The sequence below is a fragment of the Furipterus horrens genome, unplaced genomic scaffold (assembly GCF_987537825.1).
Source record: "Furipterus horrens unplaced genomic scaffold, mFurHor1.1.pri manual_scaffold_5, whole genome shotgun sequence".
Lineage (NCBI taxonomy): Eukaryota > Metazoa > Chordata > Mammalia > Chiroptera > Furipteridae > Furipterus > Furipterus horrens.
The window spans coordinates 66,516,025-66,540,762 of NW_028327175.1; the positions used below are offsets into that span (position 1 = coordinate 66,516,025).

Genomic DNA, 24,738 nt, shown 5'->3' on the forward strand with positions numbered 1-24,738 from the left:
AAGAAAAGAGGCAAGTGATAAAAACTGATTTAAGATTAGACCCGAGTCTAACAAGTGACAGGGGAAGTATGTTAATAGCTCCAAATAGTGTAGAAAAATTTAGAATCTAGAGTTACATATATCCGTGCATATTGTAACTGTATATAAGTAATACATTTCAACCTTACTATAAAGTTTTCCTCAAAATTTATAAAACAATTAATTTCACAGTTGAGACCACTCTGGGTTCCTGATTATAACCAGTAAATAAACCCAGTGAGCAGGCCAAAAGCAATTGGTACAAACTATTCAAAGTGATGAAAAGCAAGGACTTGCAACCAAGATAACTCTGCCCAGCAAGGCTATCATTTAAAATTGAAGGAAAGACAAAGAGCTTTCCAGACAAGAAAAAGCTGAAGGAATTCATTGCTACCAGACCAATGTTAAAAGAAATGTTAAAGGGACTTCACTTAGAAGGAAAGAAAAACACGAATAAGAAAATATCACAAAGAAAAAAATCCTCACTCACAAAGGCAAACACATAATAAAAGCAGTGGATCAACCAACACTAAAGCTACTACAAAGGTTAAAGGCAAAGATAGGAAGATCACACGTAATTACAAAAGGAAATTAAGGAATACACACAAGCACACATACACAAAAGTAAAAAATAATGAAAAACCATAAATGTGGAGGGGCTGAGTAAAAATAACAGTGATTATAAAATATGGTCAACCTTAAGCAATCATCAACTTAAAGAGACTGCTATAAACATAGCTTGGCATATATGAAGTACACGGTAACCACAAATCAAAAATCTATAGGAGATATACAAAATATAAAGAGAAAGGAATCCAAACACAACAGAAAGTCATCAACATATAAGAAAAGACAGCAAGAGAATAAGGAACAGAGAATAATTACTTTAAATGTAAATGAAGTAAATGCTTCAATCAAAAGATGAATGGATAAAGATGTGGTGCATATATTACTCAACCATAAAAAAGAATGAAGTTTTACCATTTGCAACAGCATGGATGGGCCTAGAGGGTATTAAGCTAAGTGAAATAGGTTGGACAGAGAAAGACAAATACCATACAATTTCACTTACATATGAAATCTAAAAAACAAACAAACAAGTAAGACAAACGCAAATTCACTGATACAGAGAACAAACTGATGTTTGCCAGATGGGAAGGGGGACTGGGGGACTTACTGAGGGGATCACTTTGTAAGTGACATAAATATTTAACCACTATGCTGTACACTTGAAACTAATATTGAATGTATACTGTAATTGAAAAATAAAAATTTAAAATAAATTAGTAAACCCACTGGAAAAAGACAAGATAGAGCCTCCCTTACTTTGATGAAATATATGGTAGCATGTAAAACCAGTATAGTTTAGAACAGTGTTTCTCAACTTGTAGTCTATCAACCTGTACTAGTCCAGGGGATAGGTACAGAAATTTTAGAAACCTTTATTATCAGTTTGGCAGGACAATTTTTGTCTACTGAATCTAGTAATAAACATCAGGGCTTGTATTCTGCATATATATATTTTTAATTTTCACTTTGTTTTTATTGTGCTTTCTAAAATACTGGAAAAGAAGCTACCCCACTGTAGATGAGAAGCAGTTATATAGGTTCAGGAATTGAAAGTTTGAAATTCTACAAATTCTACAGTGGGAGGAAAAAAGTTCACTCTTAGTAGTCCCTAAATGCCTCTCCTTCAAGTTTTTAATTTATTAAGAAGTTTTTCCAAATTGATTCTAAATTTAAGATACTTTTCAAATATGTTTCTTTACCAACCTGAATTGTAGTACCAGCAAATTCAAGTAAATTTCTAAATGAAAAGTTCCAAAAAATAAAATTGCAATTTAAATGGTAAAATTATTACTAATAACCAGAAAGTCTACTACTTACAATGCTGAATGTCTTCTGATCCAGCTCTTCAGATTCTTCAGATATAGAAACTGGTTCTCCACTTGCAGTGATATGAACTAGAGCATCTGATACTGAAGATTTCTTGGATTTTTCCTTGCTGTCAGACTTAGATTCATTCAACTGAAGAAAAATTGAAAATAAAACAAAAACAAAAACACAGCAACAACAAAGGTAAAATGATTAACACTTCCAGAAATTACTCTATTATAGTCTACAATTGTTTATTCACATTTAATATTCTTATCTATTTTACTTTCCCCCAATTTTGTTTGGACAAACCAAAAATAAAGCTACTCTTTTATGTTACCCTACAGGTAAGGAATTTTAAAAAGAATTTAAACCTATTTTTCTCTTCTGTGAGATACCCACATGTGTTGAGCTCAGTTATTAAGACTAATTTGGGCTGATAGGCAATTTATTCTCCTAAAATGTAAACAAACTGAGTGTGTAACTTTCTAAATTTTACATTATGATTTGCATACCTTTTCTTCCTTTATGTCTTTTTCTTTCTGTATAGCTTCTATAGCTTCTTTAACTTTGTTTCCTCTTTTTTCTTTAAAATCTTTTTCTTTTATATCTTTCTTATTCTCTTTTTCTTTTATCTCCCTTTTAAGTTCTCTTTTATTTTCCTTTTCTTTTGCTTTCCCTTTTTCTTCTGGTTCCTTCTTTATACAAACATCTGGCTCAGGTTTTTCTTCACTGTCTCTTTCTGTTTTAATTTTTTTATTTGGATGTTTCACAGAAGTGATCTCATCCTGGAAAGTGCAAGTATGGCCAATGTATTACTAACCAAATCTTGACAAAGATTAATTTCTTTTCTTTGCATGGCTATTGATTGCATGTATGTGGATTCTGAAAGAAATAACCCAGAATCCCATTAATAATGATACATGCAATGTCTTCTTAAAACAACCAATGTAAGCCAGTCCCATTCAAAATTCATAATAAAATTAAAGGAGACAGAATTTCATTCAAGTGGCAAATGTTTGAAAAGGAAGGACCTTTGCTCTCTCTCTCTAGTGATATATACTGTATTAGATGAATAGAATACTGTTCTGTAAATGAGACTACATAATAAACTATAAAAAAAAACAAAAACAAAAAACCCCCCTCAGAACCAAAAGTAAAATTTCAGGCTTTAGTTAGAATTTCAAATGTAAAATATACCAAAACATGCCATGTTCCTTTCTATATAATAGGTTGCTTTCCTAAAACACATTCTTACCTTATCATCTTCATCGGACTTTTCTGAGGGCAGGGCAGAAGAATCACTCTTTATTTCCTCTTTCACTTTTATATTCTTCATTGCTTTATTCTTCTTAGCTCTAGCTTTTCTCCTCTTTGAACCTCCCTAAAAATAATTATTTTTATTCTAACCAACTCCACAGATTCCATTTATAAAAACCTTCTTAAATTCTGAATCAAAAGCTAAAGGAACACATATTTCTATCCAATCCTTGGTCTGTTGGTAATAAGCTATACCAAGCTTAGAAAGTCAATGAAGGTCATATAGCTCAATACAAAAGGAATTCGAAGTAGAACTAGAGAGAAATAGGAGGGTTTTTCACCATCTAATGTTATTGTCTTCATCTAAAATTAATGCTACTAGAGATAGCATTAGAAATTATTTTTAATGGTACATAGGTAGTTATGACATTGTGTTCACAGGTAAACTTTTAAAGGTTGCTGTAGTTTCTAATCTCCTCTCTTTTAGTGTCTTTTTCCCACTTGTTTGGCACCTCTCAAAAATAAGTTCAATGATCTTTAATGCTGTCCCTTAAGCTTTTCAATGTCTCCAAATAACACAGTGAAGGAGACCTGACCTCTCAAAAAGCACTCTATTCTAAACAAGTTGCCTTACTTTCTCTCCAAATTCTAGAAAAATTAAAAAACTAATCTCACTTCTGAAAGACATGACTTATCAGTGTTAACAGGAATGCTGAGATAATTTAAGATAAAATATTACCATACTCAAATAAGGCTGCTACATTACAGGAAAATACTCTTAAAAGTGCGTATGAACCATGATGTCTAGGGCAGTGATTTTCAACCAGTGTGCTGCAGTAGTTTTTAAAACATGTAATACCTGATTATTTAGTCAGGGGTACTGACCTCTTTTCTCTTAGATTGTCAAATTAAAAAATGACAACAGCCAACATAACAATAGCTGTCCAGTGTGAGTGAATCACAAGTATACCTATCATGTTCTGTCAGATCAGCAAAAAGTGTATTTTTTGGTGTGCTGCAGAATTTTAGTAATTAGTTTATGTGTGCTATGAGATGGAAAAGGTTGAAAATTGCTGATCCAGCATAATCAGTAAACTAGACTTATCTTACTGAAAAGGAAACTGCTCATAAGCATCTGAATTTTAACTTACTGCACCAGAAAGTCTCTGAGCTTCTTTTCTTGCAAGATCTTTACTAAGTAATTTGATGAGGTAGTCTGCGCGTGTCTGCAACTGTTTTGCTTGTGGTTTTTTATCAGGGTCATCAGGAAGAATCTAAAAAGCAATTAAGTTTTTCAGGTTGTTTTAATTAGTAACATGGAAAATTTTAAAGCTAAAAATTGGTTATTCATTTTTTAAAAAATATATAATTCACTAACAACTTATAATTCTTTAAATCTGTAGGAATAAGTGACTCAGAATACAAAATACATTTTAAAAAAATATATCTATGCCATAGCCAAAGATTTTGTTTCCCTGAGAAAGAATTCTAAATACATACACAAGAAAAAAATCCCTCAATTCAAAATAAGAATACACAGTGTAAAGTTAGAAATTTCTTTCAATATACAAGTGTATTTAGTATCTAGTGTTATTAAATATTATGGTATTCTTATAAAAGTATATTAGCTATAAAGTATACAAAACTTCCCAGAATACAAAATATCATCTCTCTAGAAGATGACCCACAACAGGAACTGTGAGAAAAATTTTACAGTGGAAAGCTAAACTATTTAAGTTGTGCTTCACAGTATCAAATGACAAAAATACCAGTATCTGAAGTTCCCATTTATTTGTGAAGTTAAAACATAACATGGTAACTTAAATGATAAGAATAAGGCAATGCTTCTGTGTTTTTCATTCTAGGCAAAACAATGGTTTTCCCTAATGTGGTAACATCACATCACCAAAAATCCTAAGTATGGTTTGATATTAAAAAATTTAAAAACATTTCAGAATCCATTTTTGCCCTTGAATTAATCTAGTTAATGATGGAATGAGAGATTTACTTTTAACCTAAAGAAAAAAAACCTATGTCTTAATAACAAAAATTTAATTTCGGAGGTAAAGCAAAATTTTAGAGATCATTTAAAGTCAATCCGTCATAAAAATATACTCTAAAGAAGTCAAGATCACACAACTAGCTAGAACCTTGGTTTCCTGACTTCTAATTGAGTTTAAAAATAAAATTAAAGTCAACATTAATGAGCAGCAGAATCAAGAAATATTTAAGTACCTTGTGTGTTAGACTGAGGTCAGGATCCATTTTAATCATTTCCCAGCTTCCATATCCATATTCATATATACCAATTAACAAATTGGAATCATCTTCTTTGCCCCAGTCTATATCAAAATGAGCTGCCTTTGTATGGCATGGGATAGTGTACCTAGCATTAAAGTTAATAACAAATGTCAAGTTTACAATTGCCGTATTAAAAATTAATTCTGAAAAAAACGTAATCATTAGAACTTTATTTTATGTTTTAAAACATCTGAGTCAAAGTAGCAAACGATGTAAGAAACATTTTTAACCTATACTCATATCCAGATTATTGCATAATGATAAATATTTTAACAATGGAAAATATAAACTCACTGCTTCCTTTCTTCTGGGTCTGAAGGAATGGATTTGTGCAATGGTATTAATTCTTCTTCATGGGAAATGACTAGCTTGGCATTCACCTGTACTCCTGATATTCGGAATGTTGGCCCCTTTACTTTTCCAAGTCTACCACCTTAATTAAAAAAAAAAAAAGTTCATAAAAGTACAAAATATGTAACTCTACCAAATAAAAAAGGAACATGTTATTAGTTATAATAATAAATATTACTTATTTACCTATATTAGTACAATAGTCCCTTGCTTATCACAGCCTCACTGTATCGTGGGATTTTTTATTATATTTTATTACTTATCGGGGATTTTTCGCTATATTGTAGGATTTTGCGGTGCTGTATACGTATGTTGTTAAAGTTACGTAGGTTTAAGAGTGTAGAATAAATGTAAGGTCCTACTTCACGGGGGGGGGGGTCTGGAATGTAATACCTGTGATAAGTGAGGGAATACTGTATTATTTATTTTATTGGGGGACTTGCTGGTAAACCTTAAATATTAGTACAAGATTTTTCAGTACATATTAGTGATTATAATATAGCAGATGTAGATTCATAAAAAGTATTTCATGTATTTAAGTTTTTTATTAATTGTAAAAGATGTATCAATCTATTAATATGGCCAGCATTTAAGTAAGATTTCTAGTATGATTTTTTTTCAGTATATCTGATTACTAAATCTTATCTGAATATTTTTATTTAGTGGCCCTGGACAGTGTGGATCAGTTGGTTCGAGTGTTGACCTGTAAACCAAAAGGCTGCGGAGGGTCTATGCTTAGGTTTTGGGTTTGTTCCCCAGGTAGGGCAGGTTCAGGGGGCAACCAATTGATGTTTCTCTCTCATATTGATGTTTCTTACCCTTTCTCTCGCCCTCCCTTCTCCTCTCTTTAAAATCAATGAGCATGTCCTCAGGTGAGGATAAAAAAATAAAAATAAATGAAATAAATATTTTTATTTAGTGGAATCAACTGAAAAATAAACATAATGAAGTATCTATGCCCCAAGCCAATATTACATGTGTATTCTGACGATATCTTTTCCCAGTCGTGTATGCTAAAAATATAGTACAACTAACTCCCAGTTACAATTATACCAGGCAGATAGATTCTATTGCCTTCAACAATACAATTCTGTCCCCCATTTCCTATTACCCAGCAATGGCCTCACTTTGTTCTGTAAAACATCTTTTAAGACTGATGAATAGGTAACTTAAGATATAATACCCACCTAACTCACTAAAAGCATATTTTAAAACTTCCCTTTACCTCTCCTTAAATCACTCTCATTTTAATATTACCTGTCCGTTCTGTTCCTGAAGAATTATCCTTTAAAGCTTTAATGCAACCATTATGTACCAATTCTCCTAGTCGTCTGAGGTCTGTCTCTGACTTATCAACTAATTCAGCATCTCGAGCAATTGCATCTAATCTGTAATAAAATAATATAATTTTCACATAAATATGCAGACTAAGTTTTATTCCATCTCAAGTTCTACAAATCACAGTATTACATTCGCTATGAATTCTAGGTCATACAATTGGCACAAGATACATAAAAACCAGAAAGATTTGATAGGGAAATGATTCATCTATATATTCAATAATATAATAAAGTTAATTAGTTCATTACAGAGTAAATGGTATGCTCCAAGTTTGAAGGTTACGTAGTACTTCCCTAAAAACTTTTCATCACTGATCAAATCTTAAATTCAAAGGAAGTAGTTAAGTGTTATAATAATTATAAATGCAAAAGGTATTATAAAAGTTAAGTTCTATACTTTATTACTATGCACTAAGTAGCTACATGAACAATTACTAATGTTTAAAACGACTTATCATAAAAATAATTATGCAAGTCTTTTATTATATTGTATACAAGTCATCTAAAACAAAACAAACAGAAAATAGCTTTAAGAGGGAGTTTTAGAGAGGAAAAAAAAAAAAAGAGTTAAACCAATTTGAGTCTTTGCCACTCCATATCCAGAGAGTGGGTTTGCCACAACAAAGGACAAAGAATATCCAAATCACCAATAATGACTGAGATTAACTGATAACTTCAAAAATAAAAATCAAAAATCTGTATTGACAGTTTGGATTTTAATACAGTTTGTATAAAAAGCAGCTATATTTAGGGAAACTTAAGAAAATTTCCCTACTAAGGGAAAATAAAACTGGTCTTTAAGTCAGATGGCTAGGTTTACAACTCAGTTTTTCTAAGAATGAATCTGCTAGTTTATAAGTTTCTGATTAAAAAAACAAAGCATTTGAAAAATACATTAGAATTATAAAAATACTAAGTATTTTATAGAAAATTTCATTGGCAGATAAAATTTTAGAGACAAGAAATTAGGATGGCACTAAAACATTTTTCAAAACTATACTTGAATTTTGCTTGCTACAGATTAACTTTGTAAATGCCTATTAAAAGCAAATTTAACAAAGTACCTAAACTTGGTACTAGTATAAACAAATAAAGCTGACAAGCACACAAAACATGCTATAATTCTTTAAGAGTAACAGACATGTTTACCTTTCCAGAGGGCCACCAAATTTCTTGTAACTCTTGATAAACCTAACAGAAAATAATTGTTTGATTTAAATGCAGGCTTCAGTACCCATTGAAAATAGATATATATATATATAAATATATAAAAATGAGAAAATACATGTTAGCATCCAAATTAATTCAAGGTATTGTTACTAATAAAAACGAATAAACTATGCTAAAAACCAAAATGTTAAAACATAAAGATATACCAAGTAAGATAAGACATATTTTAATGTCCAGGATGATGTGTAGAAACCAATATAAATAAAACAATAGAAGCTAAATTTTATTTTAGAAATTACTTTATTATTTTCACAAGGCAAAAAAAAAAGGGGGGGATTCAAGACTACCACAGGAAGTGTCTCCAGAATTATCAATCATATTATACTTCCTAACATTCCAAGAGTTGATAGAATTTTACTAAAAATAGCTTTAATTCAGACAAACGGTACTAAACCAACAATGGAAAATAAAATTTTTACTTAAGAACAAAGCTACCCAAGTGGTTGATGGATGAGAGAAAATATCCAGGAAAAGTAGTTGAAATGCCTCTTCAACTAAAGACAGAGTCCAGCAAATCAGGTGGTCATAAAATACCCTTAATAAAATCTAACAACATATTTAATTTTCTGGTAGAAAGAATGAGGAAGAACTTTAATCGGTCAGGTCTATGATGTAAAAGAAAAGAGTTACAATGGCTTGAAAGAAACAACAAATCTCAAAATACAACAATAAACAACCTTTTTACAAATTTCATAAACAAAATTATTACATAACAAAAGTAAATGGTTATTCTATTCCCCTTAAATACATCTGTATATACAAATAAACATATTTTGAAAGAAAACTACAATTTATCTCACATAGCCAATCTTACCTCAATTTCTATTTGGACATATCAGAAATACCCTTAACATGGTTATTTTCAAAAAACCAAATCACTTCCGAATTTAAAAACTAGAAAAATATGGAACTAAATTATTTGCACATAAAAATAATAATGTTGGGAGTCATGTAAGTGCAGTCAGAATTTTTATTAAATAAGTCTAATGTACTGAAATATACATTATCCAAAAAGGCTACTATTCTGAACCACATTAATAAAACAAAAAATAATTTAGCAGTCTAAATAGACTAACAATAAATAAATAATATGCAAAGATAGATGCCAAATATTTTTTTCTCATAGTTACAATGAACACCCAAGATCACAGCCCACCCTAACCCTATATAATTATCATATATTTGCCTCCTCTAACACTTTAACCTTTATGTTTGGAAACTATGAGTTTTCTATTTTAGTTTCACCCTCTGATAAAAGCAACATGAAGTTAAATGGTGTTATGCCATCTTACCGCCGAATTTCTGCATCACTAAATCCTTTAATATTCTCTCGAGGGATAGTCCGTGGTCTTCCACGTTTCTTTGGCCTTTTCCTTTCTGAGATTGAATCACTATCAGATCCAGAGTATCTCCTACTTCTACTGCGCCTCCCTTCACTTCCATTGAAACTAACCTGAAATTTGAAATTAAAAATTTACTCAAGCTTAAAGTAAAGGTTTCTATTTTAAGAGCAAAGAAAATTATAAAAAATTGACAGAATTCACAAATTCAATTTTTTTATATATCAAAAATACTCTATAAATAAAATTAGTCAATAAAACAGAAAAATATAGCATGTAACACCCATTATTAACATCAATAAGCAAAGCATTCTTATAAATCAGGAAAACACTCACTGCCCTTTTGTAAAAATATGAGAAAGCTTAATTAATCAGATAATAGCAGCTTAAAATTATACAACCCCATGGGTACATTATTTTTAAGTGACAATTTTAACAAAGAAATGCAATTCTTTTGTTCATCCTTCAACTTGACCCATATCAACTAAGCAATAATAGCTAATATTAGTAATGGTACAGAAAAATGGAAAGTAACACTTCGGTGGGTATTTAAACTGGGACAGAGGGCAATTTAGCAATAGTATATTAAAAGCCTTGAAAAGTATCATTCTACTGACCCAGCAATATCACGCCAAGGCATTTTTCCTGACATCCCAAATGTGAAGTAACACTGGCCAGTAAAGTCATTTATATCACAGAATTAAAAAAATAAAAAAGAAAATAATCTAAATGTCTATCAAAGAGACTGGACAAATAATATATACAAAGGAGAGTTGAGAAGCCATTAAAATTGTGTTGTAGAATAATTAACACTCATTATATACTATCAAAGGAAAGAAAGCAACTGCCAAATTAATACTCCAATTAAATTTGGTATATGATATGTATTAAAAACTGGAATTATGTAAAAATAATATTATTGGTGGTTATCTCTGGGTGGACAGATTACATGTCACTGTTTTCACTGTTCTAAGTATCCACTTATTGGTATTCTAATTAGGGTGATCAGATATTTAAAAGAAAAAACGCCAGATGAACCCACATAAAAGCCTATTAAAACCCCACCTAAAACCAACTTATCATCCATTACTTGTTTAAATAGATACACCAAAACCTATTTTCTGTAAATCTTTGGAATTTTTCCAAAATCTCAGTACATATTCTGAATACCTTTAATATGCTGAATGCTTACTGAAACTTAAGAATGGGCATTTAGTCCTTATTTGTTCTAACCTCCTTTCATCCTTTCACAAGATCTAATATAATGCTACGCTTCCCATCCACTGTAAAAGGAAACCACTACAGGGTTTGAAGAAATAAACACAAACAAGAAAGTATATACATGGGTTACTTTCAGGCCAAACACGTTCTTTGGCTTCATTTCTGCACGGGATGTAGAAAGTTGGTAGGCTGCTCCTACTCTAATGACAAAATCATAATCTACAAAACTTAATTGAAAAATCACAGCTTTCCTTGAACTCATCAAAACTACAAGGCAATCTAGTAGTCTCAAATGTAAGGAAATAGAGCAGCTCCTAAGAAGAGATGCAACTCAAACACTGCCTCACTTGTGAAGAGCATGAATGGGAGACATCAAGTACCCTAAAAGCAGGTAAGAGAAAGTTAGGTACAATTTGCTCAAGGCTGCATGTGGGCTACCAGGAGAGCACAAAATCCCTGGGGACCAAAGATAAAGAGAGAACCTGCACCCAATCTCAAGCTCTTCTCCACAAACTTCCACCAGATGCTCATGAGAAATACTGGAAGCAATGAGGGAAACTAGAGAAAACTTGACTATGTGGTGCTGCCCTGAACTAAGGGAGCAGTCACATTTGAGATGATAGGCAGGAAGCCTTGCCAGACCCATCTCACCAACTGAACTGAGGGCACAGGAGAAGACCTGTTATAGCTGTAGGAAAACAAAAGATTCTACACTTGGGAGAAGAGTAACAGTCCAAGGACTAGGGTAAGGCAAGCTGCGCATTTGCCTCAGACTCAAAATTTAAGTAGGCACCAAAAACTCAGTAATCAATACAATTCATTGTAATGCAATAGTCTAAAAGACAAGTTAATGTAAAATAAAATCCAGGATTAAGGGTCTTTTTCCTTTTTGGAGCAGGATCCAAAATAGCTTGGCATGACACTGTTACCATTATTTTTTAAATCTGGTATTTTGTTCATTTGGGCCACAAAATAAATATCAATTTTTTAAAAATTCAAATCACATAAGGTATGCTCTCTGACCATGACAGAATTAAGCTAGAAATTAATAACAAAGATACCTGGAAAAATATCCCAAATATTTGGAAATTAAACAACATACTTTGGGGGGGTGGGGTGGGGAGAAATCCCTATGGGTTAAAGAGGATGCCACAAGGGAAATAAAAAAAACTATTTTGAATGAATGAAAATAAAAACACAGCAGATATCAAAATTTGGAGATTCAGAAAAGCAGGACTTAAGAGGGAAACTTGTAGAATTAAATGCTAATATTAGAAAAGGAATATTTTGACTCAGTGGTCTAAGCTTGTATCTTAAGACACACAAAAAAGAGCAAATTGAAGTAAAAAAAAATAGTAGATATCAATAAAATTTAAACCGGAAAAATCAATAAATCAAAAGGTGGTTCTTTGAAGAGATAAATAAAATAAACCTCTAACTAGAGTGATCAAGAGAAATATTAGCAATATAAAAAAAGAAGAAGGAAAAGGTGAAGGGATTAAGGAAGAAAAAAAAATTTCACCAACAATGATATGGTGAATATCAGAGGGAATCAGAGGGAAAGTGGGGTCGGGAGAGATAGAAAAGGGTAAAGGGAGGGATAAATGATGCTGAAAAGAGACATGACTTGGGGTGGTGAACACACAATACTATACAGATGATGTATTACAGAACTTATTGCACCCCAAACACATAATTTTATTAACCAATGTATCACCAATAAATAAAAATTTTGCTAAAAAAAATACAGAGGGGAATTAATAAATATCCCATTAGACACTAAAAGGGTATAACAAGGAGATAGATAGCTTTATGTCCATAAATTCAACAAGTTAGATAAAATGAACCAATCTTCTGAAACAAATTACCAAAATAACTCAAGAAACATGATATTCTGAATAGCACATATTTATAAAAGAAATTGGACTTAAAAAATTTTCTAACACAAGAAAGCTCCAGGCCTAGATGGTTTCCCTGGCAAACAATGCCAAACATTTAATAAAGAAATAATCCCAATTCTACACAACTCTTTCCAAAAACAGAAGAGAAAGGAGGACTCTTCAACTCAGTTTATCAGGCAAGTATTAGCAAAATCAAATGAAGACATTAAAAGAAAACTATAGACCAATATCTCTCAAACAAAAGAAAGATCAGTTCTGATATGCATACTCTTACATTATAAAAATATCTTTTAAATTAAAAAGTCACCTGTTTAGCACAGTTTCTCATTCTTGGGAGCATATAAATTTCTTCAAGTTCTTTCTGTCTTTCCTCCTCTTCTAATCGTCTTCTTTGATCTTCTGGAATGATTTCTTCCCAATTTTTTGAATTTCTTTCAGGTTCCAGCTCAATGTCATCCTCATCCATGTTTGAAAAGTTGGCAACCTGATGAATTCCAGAATATTAACAGAATAAGTATTAAAAACAACTCATCCTTAAATTTTATTTTTCTTTTTTAGTGGGGAGGAAGCGGTATAGCAGAATAAGACAATAAAACTTAAAGTTCCTCAGAATAATGACTATGCCTACGGATTAAACCAAGTATGAATGCTGAATGCTAAAATATTTAAGTTCATTTCTTTTCTTTATTAGGTCAAAGTAGATCAAACCAAGTAACTTCGAAGAATTTTCTTTTAGGAGTGATTCTCTTTTGTCCTGCTACTCAATTAAATTATTACAAAAGAACTAGAGAAAGTTAACAGAACAACAAAGTAATTTATAGTAGCAACATGATAAACCACTAAAGAGCTACTGACAAGCTACAGGAACCCTGAGACCCTAAGTTTACTTAAGTTCCATAAGCCCTAGTTTTTCACTTCTGAGGAAAGAGATAATAACAGCACACTAACCTTTTTTGAGGATTAAATAAAATAATATATTTAAGGAACTGGGCAGTCTGGTATACAGAAAGCACTAATTAAAGCTAATTGCCAATATTAATACATTAAAAATGATAGATAACTGGATGAAGACAAGGAAATGATGCTTGTCCACCACAAGGAATGAGGCTAAAAACAGTGTTTATTCTCTCATGTGTGTTTTAAAGCCAGTTGTATATGAATATCAAACTACTGGTATAAAAATAATCAATATCACATAAATATATACTCCATAGTTAACTTATTGGTGACTTTTTCCAAATTTTCAATTGGTCAAATTAAGAAAAGCTAATAGTACAATTTCATGTGAAAAAGAGTTAATTAGCCCTGGCCAGTGTGGCTCAGTTGGCTGGGTATTGTCCTGCAAAGGAAAGGGTCACAGGTTCAATTCTCAGTCAGGGCACATGCCTGGGTTGCAAGCCTGCTCCCCAGTAGGGTGCATGCAGGAGGCAACCAATGAATTTTACTCTCACATATTGATGTTTCTCTTCCTTTCTCTTTCCCTTTTCCCCTCTCTAAAATAAATAACATTGAAGGAAAAGAAAAAAGTTAATTAGACCATAGTCAGAGTCAGAGCAAGTTTCAGAAACATTCATCTCTCACTGCAATTACTGAAATAACGTTCAAACTTAACTCCCTGCTTAATTCTTTCTCCCATACAGTACATCCTCTACATTGCAGCAGAGTGATCCATTACAATTACAAAAGTTTTTATTCACTGCTGTGTCCCCGTGCATGGCACATTTCAAGTGATCACTAAATTGCTGAACGAACAAATGACAAATTGAATTGATCCTTACAAACCGCAGTCTGTGGAAAGCAGGATCCAGAGGAAACTGCTTCTTTATACTAAATAACTGCCACACAACTTCCTCTATGAGGTCAGTTGACTTCATACATTATAGCAAATTTAAGCCAAAAAATATTAAGAAAAACGTCCGTCCATCTTAATTCACATTTATATTATAAAGAAAAATTTTAAAGAAAATTTACCTTGAACTGGGAAAGTAATTCATCTCCTACAGTTAAAGGGCCTGGTTCATTTTCATGAGTTTCAGCTCTCTTCAAGATTTCGTCTATATCCATTTCCTATAATTAGAAAGAAATCTTTAAATATACTTTAATATATTTTAAAGTAAATGTACTTTATATTTAAATATAGTTTAAAAACATGACATATTTTGAGGCAAGGTTTTTGATTGTGTTGTTGTTGTTTGTTTTGCTTTTTTACCTGGGGCTCTTGTTCTTCTCCTTCAGGTTCCTTAAAAAGTTCCTCAGCCCCAAATTTTAAAATGGCAGATAACTCTTCTTTATTGAAAGGAGTAGAACTAAAATCAAGAAAAACAAATAATACTTAACACCCACAGTTTAAAATTTAACATTTACAAAGCACTTTTATTAATTATTGACATAGGCACCTTATAAGTTATATGACAATTATATAGCTAAAGCATCAGTAGTATAATTATTTGAAAGCAAAAAGAACTTGAAGCCTAAATGTTAAAGGAATTTCTCCCAAGATTAGAAAACTAGGGTAGTAAAACAGGTATTGATGGGTACGTCTTTGACTAGAAATTAGTCCAGTGCTTTAAAAAATAAAAAATTATCAGAACACGAAATACAGTCCTCGATATTCAGCTTACAGTACGTAACTTTCCAAAATATTATAGAAGGATTCTAAAATATTATTTTTAGAGTAAAGTAACTACCTTGAGGGGGCAGAACCCGTGTGTAGTACAGTCTTCCCAGTTGTGTCCATTCTTTGAATCACAAGATGATCTAAAACCATCTTCTTTTTGGCCCTTTCAAGAATATCCTCTTCCACTGATCCCTTCGTAACTAGACGATAAATATTCACCTGTAAAGATATGCATGACGAAACAAAGTGAAATAGAAAGGATTTGTTTTGCTAACCTCAAGTGCCCAAATATTGGAATACAGACTGAAGCTCATCCCACATGAAGTTTTCATCTGATTAAAAGCAAAATGAAAGTATATATATCAATATGTTCAAAGCTAAGTTTCTTCAATTCAGAGATTATTTTGAGGGTATATGTCTTCCCTTCTTATATTTTGATTAGGAGATTTTATTTGCATCCTTTAAGAATGATAATAATTTTTAAATTACCTTTTAACTATGAATAAAGAGGAAAAAATGGTAAACTTATGACTACCTTAAACCAGTTTTCTGAATTCTGGTATTTCATTATTCCACACAATCCAAAATTTTATGAACCACTCTCCAAGTTATGATAAGGTCTTGCCATAAAACAAACTTTCCAGAAGAGAAAAAAATCGATGTGTAGTAATTTTTTCTTATTTCTCAAAGTCAGTGATTCTGTAACAAACATTACTGCCATACAGAGATATGTTGAAAATTTACTGGAGTTAATGTTCACAATAAGTAGGTGGACTTACTGATATTTGTGTAGAGTATAGAAATCAGAGGTACTAGACATTCTGCATTATATTGGATTCTCTGGCATGGTGAAAAATTATCCTATGTCTTTCAACTCTTCAAATGATTTTAAAAACCATTTTTAATTGAGTCTAAATTCTAACTATTTTAATATAAGCACAAAGCATTTTTACAAAGTTATGATGCACACTAATTTTTTCAGGATTGTAACTATTGTGTTAATCAGAAGACAAATACTGTTTTATTTTTATCTTTATCAAAAGTTATCATCTCCAAATGCTTGCTGTATTGGTGTCACCAATAAAACATTTGGATTTGTCATCACACCTACTTATTTTGTAGCTGCTGCATGCAAATATTTAACAGGAGATCTGAGACTCCTTTTGTCAGATTTAGAACCAATTACTACTTTTACAGCACATATATGAAGCATAGGAATCTACTATATTTCATCAATAATGAAGTAATAAAGAATATACCTCATTAATAATCATTAATAAAATGCATTTCATATTTATAACATATTTGTGTTTAAAACATTTTGTAACATAATAGCAAGAAATCTGTATTGCCATTAGCTGTGATCTTATTCCGATACTCTTCTCAGAGGTCTACCCTGCAACTTCCTATAGTATCCTTCTTACAGGTCCTATTTTCTGTCACCTACTAGGAAATGTGGTAGCCAAGGTCTTTAAATAGTACAAATGGAATGTAAGTCTGTGTGTTGAGCATTTCAATACAGGAAGTACTTGTATGACACAATTAATCACTATTCCCCATCTCATTCATAACACAGGAATATTTTGACTCTTCATATACATATAGGCCCAGCTCACCTGTGAGAATATCGTATTTTCTTACTTTCTCCTCTTCTATTTTAATTTTTATGGTGATAAAGGAAAGGAGTCTTTATTCAAAATCAGTCACTTAAACCTATCAAGTCACAGCTTTAATTACTTAAGCTATCAATTAAGGCTAAATTCTAACACCTGGGTTCTCCTTGTTAGTTTCTATAGGGTTAGTTTACAAACGACAACAACACAACATACAAAAGCTACACAACTTTGGAAGAATGTCAGGTTTCTGCCTCAGAAGTTATACCCATTAGAACACCCAAAAAATAAACCTGCCACCCTCCGCCATGCCAGCCCAATCCTAGGCTGTGCCCCAAAGTTCCTTCTCTTACAAAATACTGTTTTGGGAAATGCAGGCAGCTGCAGCATAATCAACTAGGCATCCTCAAGGAAGAAAAGCCTGAGAGCCAGAGAAACCCAGAGAGCATAAGGTAGAGCCAGAGCCAGGGCCAGGGCCAGAGCCAGAGCCAGAGCCAGAGCCAGAGCCAGAGCCACAGCCAGAGCCACAGCCAGAGCCACAGCCAGCTCAGGAGCCAGAAATGCTCCCTTTCTCCACTTTTAACAGTCTATAGTTGGCCGTGGCATATCGTAATTCTCACTTCAAGTCCCCTCTCTTTACAATGAATAAATAAAGTCTGTTATTATCTAATCTAATACTAATTTTTATCCTCTTATGCACCAATACACCCCTGCTCCTTCCTTTCTTTGTAGTTTTTAAAAAGAATGAGTCCTGCTCTTATTTTCGCAGCTCAAAACTTATTCTTTATATCCTAGTATAGTCATACACATTGAAATACCTGTTATTTGAAAAGAACTCTTTCTTTTTTAATCTAAATACCCATTAGGGCATTAGAATGACTTTCCAAATTACATGTATTCATTTCAAGACAGAAAAGAGGGTACTAAAAACAGCTGTTATAAAAAGCGGTCATTTGCATTTGGGCTCATGAAGTTGAGAACCACTACTTTAAGCAAGCTTTCATTTAGGAGTATGCAATGTTGTTCCGGAGTACAAAATATTACAGGAAGAAGCATGACATATTCCTAATGAGGTGGTTTTATGATAATTATCTCAATAAAAACATTTTTAGCTTCAAATTATGGATATTTTTCAGTAGAAAATATGAATGTTTAATAATAAGGCATTTAAAATGTGCTAAGCCTTTTTGTGATATTTGTTCATATCTCCTGCTTAGAAGAAGTTTGAGAAATACTATACTAGATGGAGGTAAGTGAATTGAAAAACAAGGATCAAGGTATCAAAAGGGTGATGAGTCAGTTTAGTTTTTCTCAAGGCCTATTACAATCGCCAGACAGCTATACAAAAACTATAAAATAAGAATGGCTTTTTTTTGGCATAGAGAATCTTATAGGCATGGGTATAAAACACAGACTAACAAAGAGTTAGCAATGTACTAAGGAAAATCTCTTTCAAGAGTTAAAATTAAAAGTTAAAATATAATAAAGACATTTTAAAGTTTTATACTAAATAAAAAGCATTATTCTCTACAGTTATAAACAGAGTATATTATCAAAAAAGAGTGCATGATTCTATTTAGGCACAATTATCTCAGTTCTGTCAGACTTCCCAGGAGATTTTGGTAAATCTGAGTTCCTCACACGCTATTAAATAGCAATACGACTGTGTCCCGAAGATCTAACCAGGAAGATATACAAAGATCACACTGATCATTAAAGATTCTAAAAGAGTTAAATATGGGGAATAAAAAATACCTGTTTCTTTTGCCCGATTCGATGAGCTCTAGCCTGTGCCTGAAGATCATTTTGTGGATTCCAATCAGAATCAAATATAACAACAGTGTCGGCAGAAGCTAAATTAATTCCTAGACCTCCAGCTCTTGTGGAAAGCAAAAAGCAGAAGTCCTATAAGGAATTATAAATAGGTACAATTTTAAATTCTTCCAAATTATAATTGTAAATAATCAAAGAGAATTTTACAATTGACTTTTTGAATTTAAAAGTATTTTACCAATAAAACTAAAAGGTAGTTTTTAAAAATACTAATAAAACATATACGACTCTACAAAATCAAACAAGACTCCAAAATACAGCTATACGTGGGAATAATGAACATTAAATTCAAAATAATTCTAATGAAAGAGGGCTGCTTTACTTTGAAGCAAATTACCTGCCTTATACTGAAATAATATTGACTAAAATAATGACTAAAACAATTTACAACTTTAAAAGCATTCATACCTCTGATCCTTCAGCATTAAAATGATCTAGAGCTTGTTTCCTTAATTCCCCTTTTATTGATCCATCTAATCTCTAGAATAAAACACATTAAAATACCACATATAAATTTTTTAATTTAAAAAGGAATTAAATTATAAAATTAAGTATGTATAAAAATGCATCATTGCTTTTACTAAGACTATAAGAGTAGAAAGTACTTTTTAGGCAGTAAAACAATGACCAGGCATTATGTCTCTAGAGTCTGTGCTCTGAACTTCGAGGACTGCTTCCCAGAATAGTAAATAGCACAAGGTGTCATTCTGCTGGAGAACCACTGTAAGAAATACATTTCAAAAATACAAATTATTGAGCTCTATCTCAGACTGATGAAACTCTGAGGGAGAAAACCCTCCAGTTAAAAGTTTGAAAATTACTGATTTAGGTACTCTAGACAAATAGCCTACATTTACCTATTAATGAGTGCTTGGGCAAGTGATTTGACTTTTCTACTTGTTAGTTTCCTCCTCAATAAATGGATATAACAGTAGTACTTACTTTATAGAATACAGAGACTTCAGTGAAAGAATATAGTAAAGCACTTAGCACAGTGCCTGACATACTGAGTGCTTACTGCCCAAATTAAATACACATAATTCACTAGCTATATATTGGATTAAAATTATTTGATGTAAAGCACTGGAACTAGCACCTGACTCTAACACTAAATATTCATCCATATTTTCTTTAATTATGTTGAATGAATTTCAAAGTAAATACTGAATAGATGAACTATAAATCAATTTTGGTCTCTCCTACCTTTTCTAAAGTCATCTAGTTTTATTCAGCAAACTGTGCTTTAGAATAACTATGAGCACATAAATCTTCAGAATCTGCAACAGTCCTGTAACATTCACAAGAACTGCTCTTTTCCTTCCTCAGACTAAAGCCTAACACATAAGACTGCTCCTTTTAGATTTCAGCATAAAAGAGAAATACAGAATTAAAAGAAAATACAATTTTAAAATTGTTTTGCTGCTAAATTTAAGGTCAAGAAGAAAAAGAGAATAATGACAAACAGAAATTTTAAACATATTTTCTTAAAAGTAGTTTATATACAACATACTTCATTTACAAAAGAATTTCAAAGGTTTAGATGAAATCCTGAAGAATTACACGAAATTTAAATAACAAAAATGACAAAATGAAATGCTTACTTGAAAGGGGAATTGCCGATATTTCAAATATTCTGCAAGTATATCTAACATCCGCACCATTTGAGAAAAAATAAGAACTCTATTGCCTCTTTCTCTTAGGCGAATTAACAGCTTGTCAAGAAGAATCAATTTTCCGCTACTACGGATTAAGTGCTAAGGAAACAATAAATTACAACTGTTACAATTGTTAAAAGAACTAATCAAATGAAACAAACCCACCACTTAACACTTCAGTTTAATTTCTTTAAATAGAGATTTAAAATTTTCATAATGTTGAGAAGTTTCAGTTTACTAAGTCTTCTAGGACCTTTATTGCTTTGTTGTATGCTTTAGGATAAAATTTTCCTTGCCATTTAGCACCTACGTTTTTGTTGCATTTTCAGAAGGAAAAAAAACCACGGTCACTCTGTTTGTTATTTATTACACTACTTCTCCAAAAATCTAAGTTAAGCCCTGGCTGGGTGGCTCAGGTGGTTTTGGAGCATCATCTCGTGTACCAAAAGGCTGCGGTCTGATCCCCAATCAGGGCTCACACCTAGGTTGCAGGTTCAATCCCTGGTTGGGACACATATGGGAAGCATCCAATCAATGTTTCTCTCTCATATCTATGTTTCTCTCTACCTTCCTCTCTCTCTAAAATCAATAAAAAACCATACCCGTGGATGAGAATTAAACAAAAAATCTAAGCTGAAAAATAATACACTGGAAGAAGTAGGAACTAAGCAGTCAAAGGTTTTAAAAAAGAAAATGTATTGTAATTTATACATATAGAACTTCATGATCCTAGCACTTCAAAGCACTACTGTGGCTAGATGGCAACTGTGCTTTGTTCACACTTCTGATTTTTCTTCCAGGAGTGAGAAGAAGGTTAAGATCGGAAGTCAAGATAGCTTTCTTAAGACTGTACAATATGAAAAGAGCTGAAAATTGCACATAGTCTTTTATGTACTGGCATATGTTTTATAGGCTATTTAATGACTTGATATCTTCCTCCAACTTCTGAAACACAAACCAGTGTTTTATACCTGTACACTTTTTTAAAAAGTCTATTAAAGTTGTCATTTGACCTTTTCCCCATTAACTTGTCATAAAATTTTAAAATCCCATTAACTTGTTATAAAAAAGATAGCCTTCTTAAGACTACCATTTTCCATATTACAAATTCAGCATAATTGCTATTAGTGAGTTTTTTTAACAATTAAAAATATGAGACTTGCTGGATAAATTACAGCAGGCCATAATTAGATTTTTAGAAAAATCATCAAAATAATTGAATAAATTATAATTGTAAAGGCTTCTGACAGGGGCTAAAAGGTAAAAATAAACAAAACCACAAAACATTATTTAGATATACAATTGACCAAAGGGAACTTCTAACCAATATATTCAAGCCATTTTCAGTTATAACTGAAATAAAGATTTCTAGAATTCTGTTTTAACAAAATTTAAAATTCTTACTTGTAAGGCCTCCTGTTTATTATAGAATTCATTATTGTCTGGTGGTTTAATGAGGTAGCAGTGATTACAACATTTCTTTAGCTCCATCATAATGTTCAAAAAGCCTGAGGTACTGCCCTTGGAACCTTTGCTGAGGGCTTTGTAATTCCTAGTCAATATCCACCTGTTTAAAAAAAATTATGAAAATGGTGTTTAGCAGAGAACAATTACCAGGATGAATTCTAAAACCACCAAAAAGAAAAATAAATAATAATAAATTAAGCACCAAAGTAAAACTGCACTACTATGAAATTCAGTGTCATATTATGAACCATACGTGATTCACAAGACTGATAAACCTCGTTCATAAGACTAACGATAACTTATCTGAACTCAATTAATGTAAAGGTTTAATGTAACATAGTGAGTAGAGTGTATTAATCCTTCTCCCAAAAATTTACGTTAAAAATGGTCAACTGTATTATCTATCTTAACGTTCCTAAAAGTTTCACTCCATCAGGAAGCTAATGGACAGGCCTAAAAGAAACCTCATGAGGAATACCTGGAGTTTAGCCACACTACCTTCTCTAAATTGCAATTACACAATACATACACAAGTTATAGAAAAATGATTGGTGATTATCTTATTACTCTAAATTAAACAACACAACATTTCTTCTTGCTATTATCCACTTTGTTTTCTACCACCTTTTATTTTTTCCCTTTATACAATGTTAAGTCTACAAAGGGACTTAAAATACTTATATGAGGGGGGAACCCAAAGTCCCAGAATTATCTGCTGGAAGGCCTATAGTACAGGCTTCTCTCTCCAGGTGAGCGTTTTAGGAACCCATCTGTTATCAGTGTACCAGCTCGCATTTTTGTGAGAGGCTGCTTTTGGCTTCAGTGAATTTTTTGAGGACTCTTTTCAATGTGTTTGCCCATTTCATGGGGGTAATTTACAAGCACACCTGCCCACACCACACTGAGTATCAGCAGTTTTTGACCCAAAATGACATGACACCACCCACCACGTGCCCCAACCTCCCTAATTCACCCAATCTTGCCCTGAGAAACTTTTTTTTTTATTTCCCTTGATGAAAAATGTCCTCAAAGGAAACGTTTTGTATGTGGAAGAGGTAAAAAACGGGAGAAGCACTAAAAGGCTTCAAAACTGATGAGTTCAAAAACTGTTCTGAGCAGTGGCAAAAATGTCTTGTTAGGTGTATTCCATCAAATGAAGAGAACTTTGAAGGTGACTAGAGTTTAAACATGTAAGAATAAATACATAATTTTTTATAAATAAATTCTGAGATTTTTTGGTCTCCCCTTGGAATTCTGATTTGTCTCAAACTAATAGGGGGTGGGGCAAAGGGAGGTAGCTACAGATTTAAAAAGACTGGCTATGAGCTGAAAAAAAACTGAGTGATGGGAATTTATTATATAATCATCTTTTTGTATATGTTTAAAATTTTCCACAATAAAAACATAAAATTCATGCAATAAACTTATTTTTAAATGTATAGCTCTTACAAATTTTACCATATGTTTCTGAGAATTCAAATGCATGTAGCAGTGCATTTAATGCAATTAAATGTTTAAATAGATGTTAGGAGAGGGGTTTTTGTTTTTGTTTTGATTACTATATAGAGCTGACATAATTTATACAAAATGATTTATTAATATTAATATCAAAAACAGGCCTAAAATTATTTCCTAAGTTTCTCTTTCTGGCTTCTACCTCCATCTGTCAATTAGATAATTATTATAATTACACAATAGTGCCTTAGCACCATGGAAATCCTAACACTGAAAAGGGACCCTTTATGGAGAAAAGCAACTAATAATGTATTAGAAGGTGAATTATTTAGTCTTATATCTCCCATGATTGGTGATGCCATTGCATGTGCCATTAAATCTCCCTCTGCCCCAATATGCCACAGAAAACCCTATCCTAAAATTCAAGAACTGTTACCCAATTGGGTGGATGGGGACACCTCAATGTGACAAGTCAGGGGGGTTATTTAGAGTAAAATGTTCAGATAATGTGCTTAGTTCACAACTTACTTGTAATACTGTTTCTGTAAAGCACTCATTTCCATTCTTAAAATCTGTTCAACCTTAGCAGGAAGTGATTTTTCCACATCTTTTTTAACTCTGCGTAACAGAAACGGCTCAAGTTCCTTGTGGAGGCTTGCATAACCATATTCTCTACCTTTGCCGTGTTCTTCTTCAAAATCTTCCCAGGAAGAAAACCTTACAAAATTAATAAAATGAAAAAGATTCAGTAAAAGTAAAATTGCAAATCAGAATTTTCAGGGTATTCATATGTAAACAAAAGAAATAGATTTTTAGGAAAAAATTAGCTAAAATTAGTCACATTTATTAACTATATAGATGAACTATAAGGAGTTGTTCTATAAAAATTATTCTCCTTAAGATAAATAAAGATGAAGTATTTTCAAATAAGGGAGTAATTATTACTAAAATATTTCTCAAACAATATAATCTTCAAGTTCTGAAACTACAGAGGGAGTATGTATGTGATCTTGACAAGTTATTTTATACACATCTAGTCTAATTTTCTTCATTTCAAAAATGGGATTACCAACAAGGGAATCAGTTTTGAATTTTTTAAGAAAGGTGTATTTTGAACATGAGTAAAGTCAATTTTTAATATAAATGCACTTAAGTTTATTTATTTGCAAAATAAAAAGGTTAAAATAACACTACAAATATAGAATTAATAATCTGTGGTCCAATGTTTTAGGGAAATAAAACTTCTTCCTGACCTTATTAC

General features: G+C 32.0%; 1 protein-coding gene across 2 annotated transcripts in view; it reads right to left on the minus strand.

Annotated features, from left to right (window-relative positions):
• The window catches only part of CHD1 (chromodomain helicase DNA binding protein 1), an 82,336-nt gene that overhangs the window by 14,982 nt on the left and 42,616 nt on the right, over positions 1-24,738 (minus strand). Inside the window, exons 15-32 of one of the 2 annotated variants that reach the window (XM_090276522.1) lie at positions 24,006-24,194; positions 21,960-22,122; positions 20,502-20,654; positions 19,309-19,380; positions 18,823-18,972; positions 15,525-15,673; positions 15,047-15,143; positions 14,809-14,904; positions 13,145-13,321; positions 9,668-9,828; positions 8,295-8,336; positions 7,063-7,193; positions 5,749-5,887; positions 5,389-5,539; positions 4,305-4,427; positions 3,152-3,277; positions 2,409-2,681; positions 1,906-2,046 (exon numbers count right to left, since the gene is read on the minus strand). In XM_090276522.1, the coding sequence (XP_090132648.1) occupies positions 1,906-2,046; positions 2,409-2,681; positions 3,152-3,277; positions 4,305-4,427; positions 5,389-5,539; positions 5,749-5,887; positions 7,063-7,193; positions 8,295-8,336; positions 9,668-9,828; positions 13,145-13,321; positions 14,809-14,904; positions 15,047-15,143; positions 15,525-15,673; positions 18,823-18,972; positions 19,309-19,380; positions 20,502-20,654; positions 21,960-22,122; positions 24,006-24,194 (2,533 nt within the window). The remainder of the gene's footprint in view (positions 1-1,905; positions 2,047-2,408; positions 2,682-3,151; positions 3,278-4,304; positions 4,428-5,388; positions 5,540-5,748; positions 5,888-7,062; positions 7,194-8,294; positions 8,337-9,667; positions 9,829-13,144; positions 13,322-14,808; positions 14,905-15,046; positions 15,144-15,524; positions 15,674-18,822; positions 18,973-19,308; positions 19,381-20,501; positions 20,655-21,959; positions 22,123-24,005; positions 24,195-24,738) is intronic. The other variant, XM_090276523.1, reaches the window with a different exon arrangement.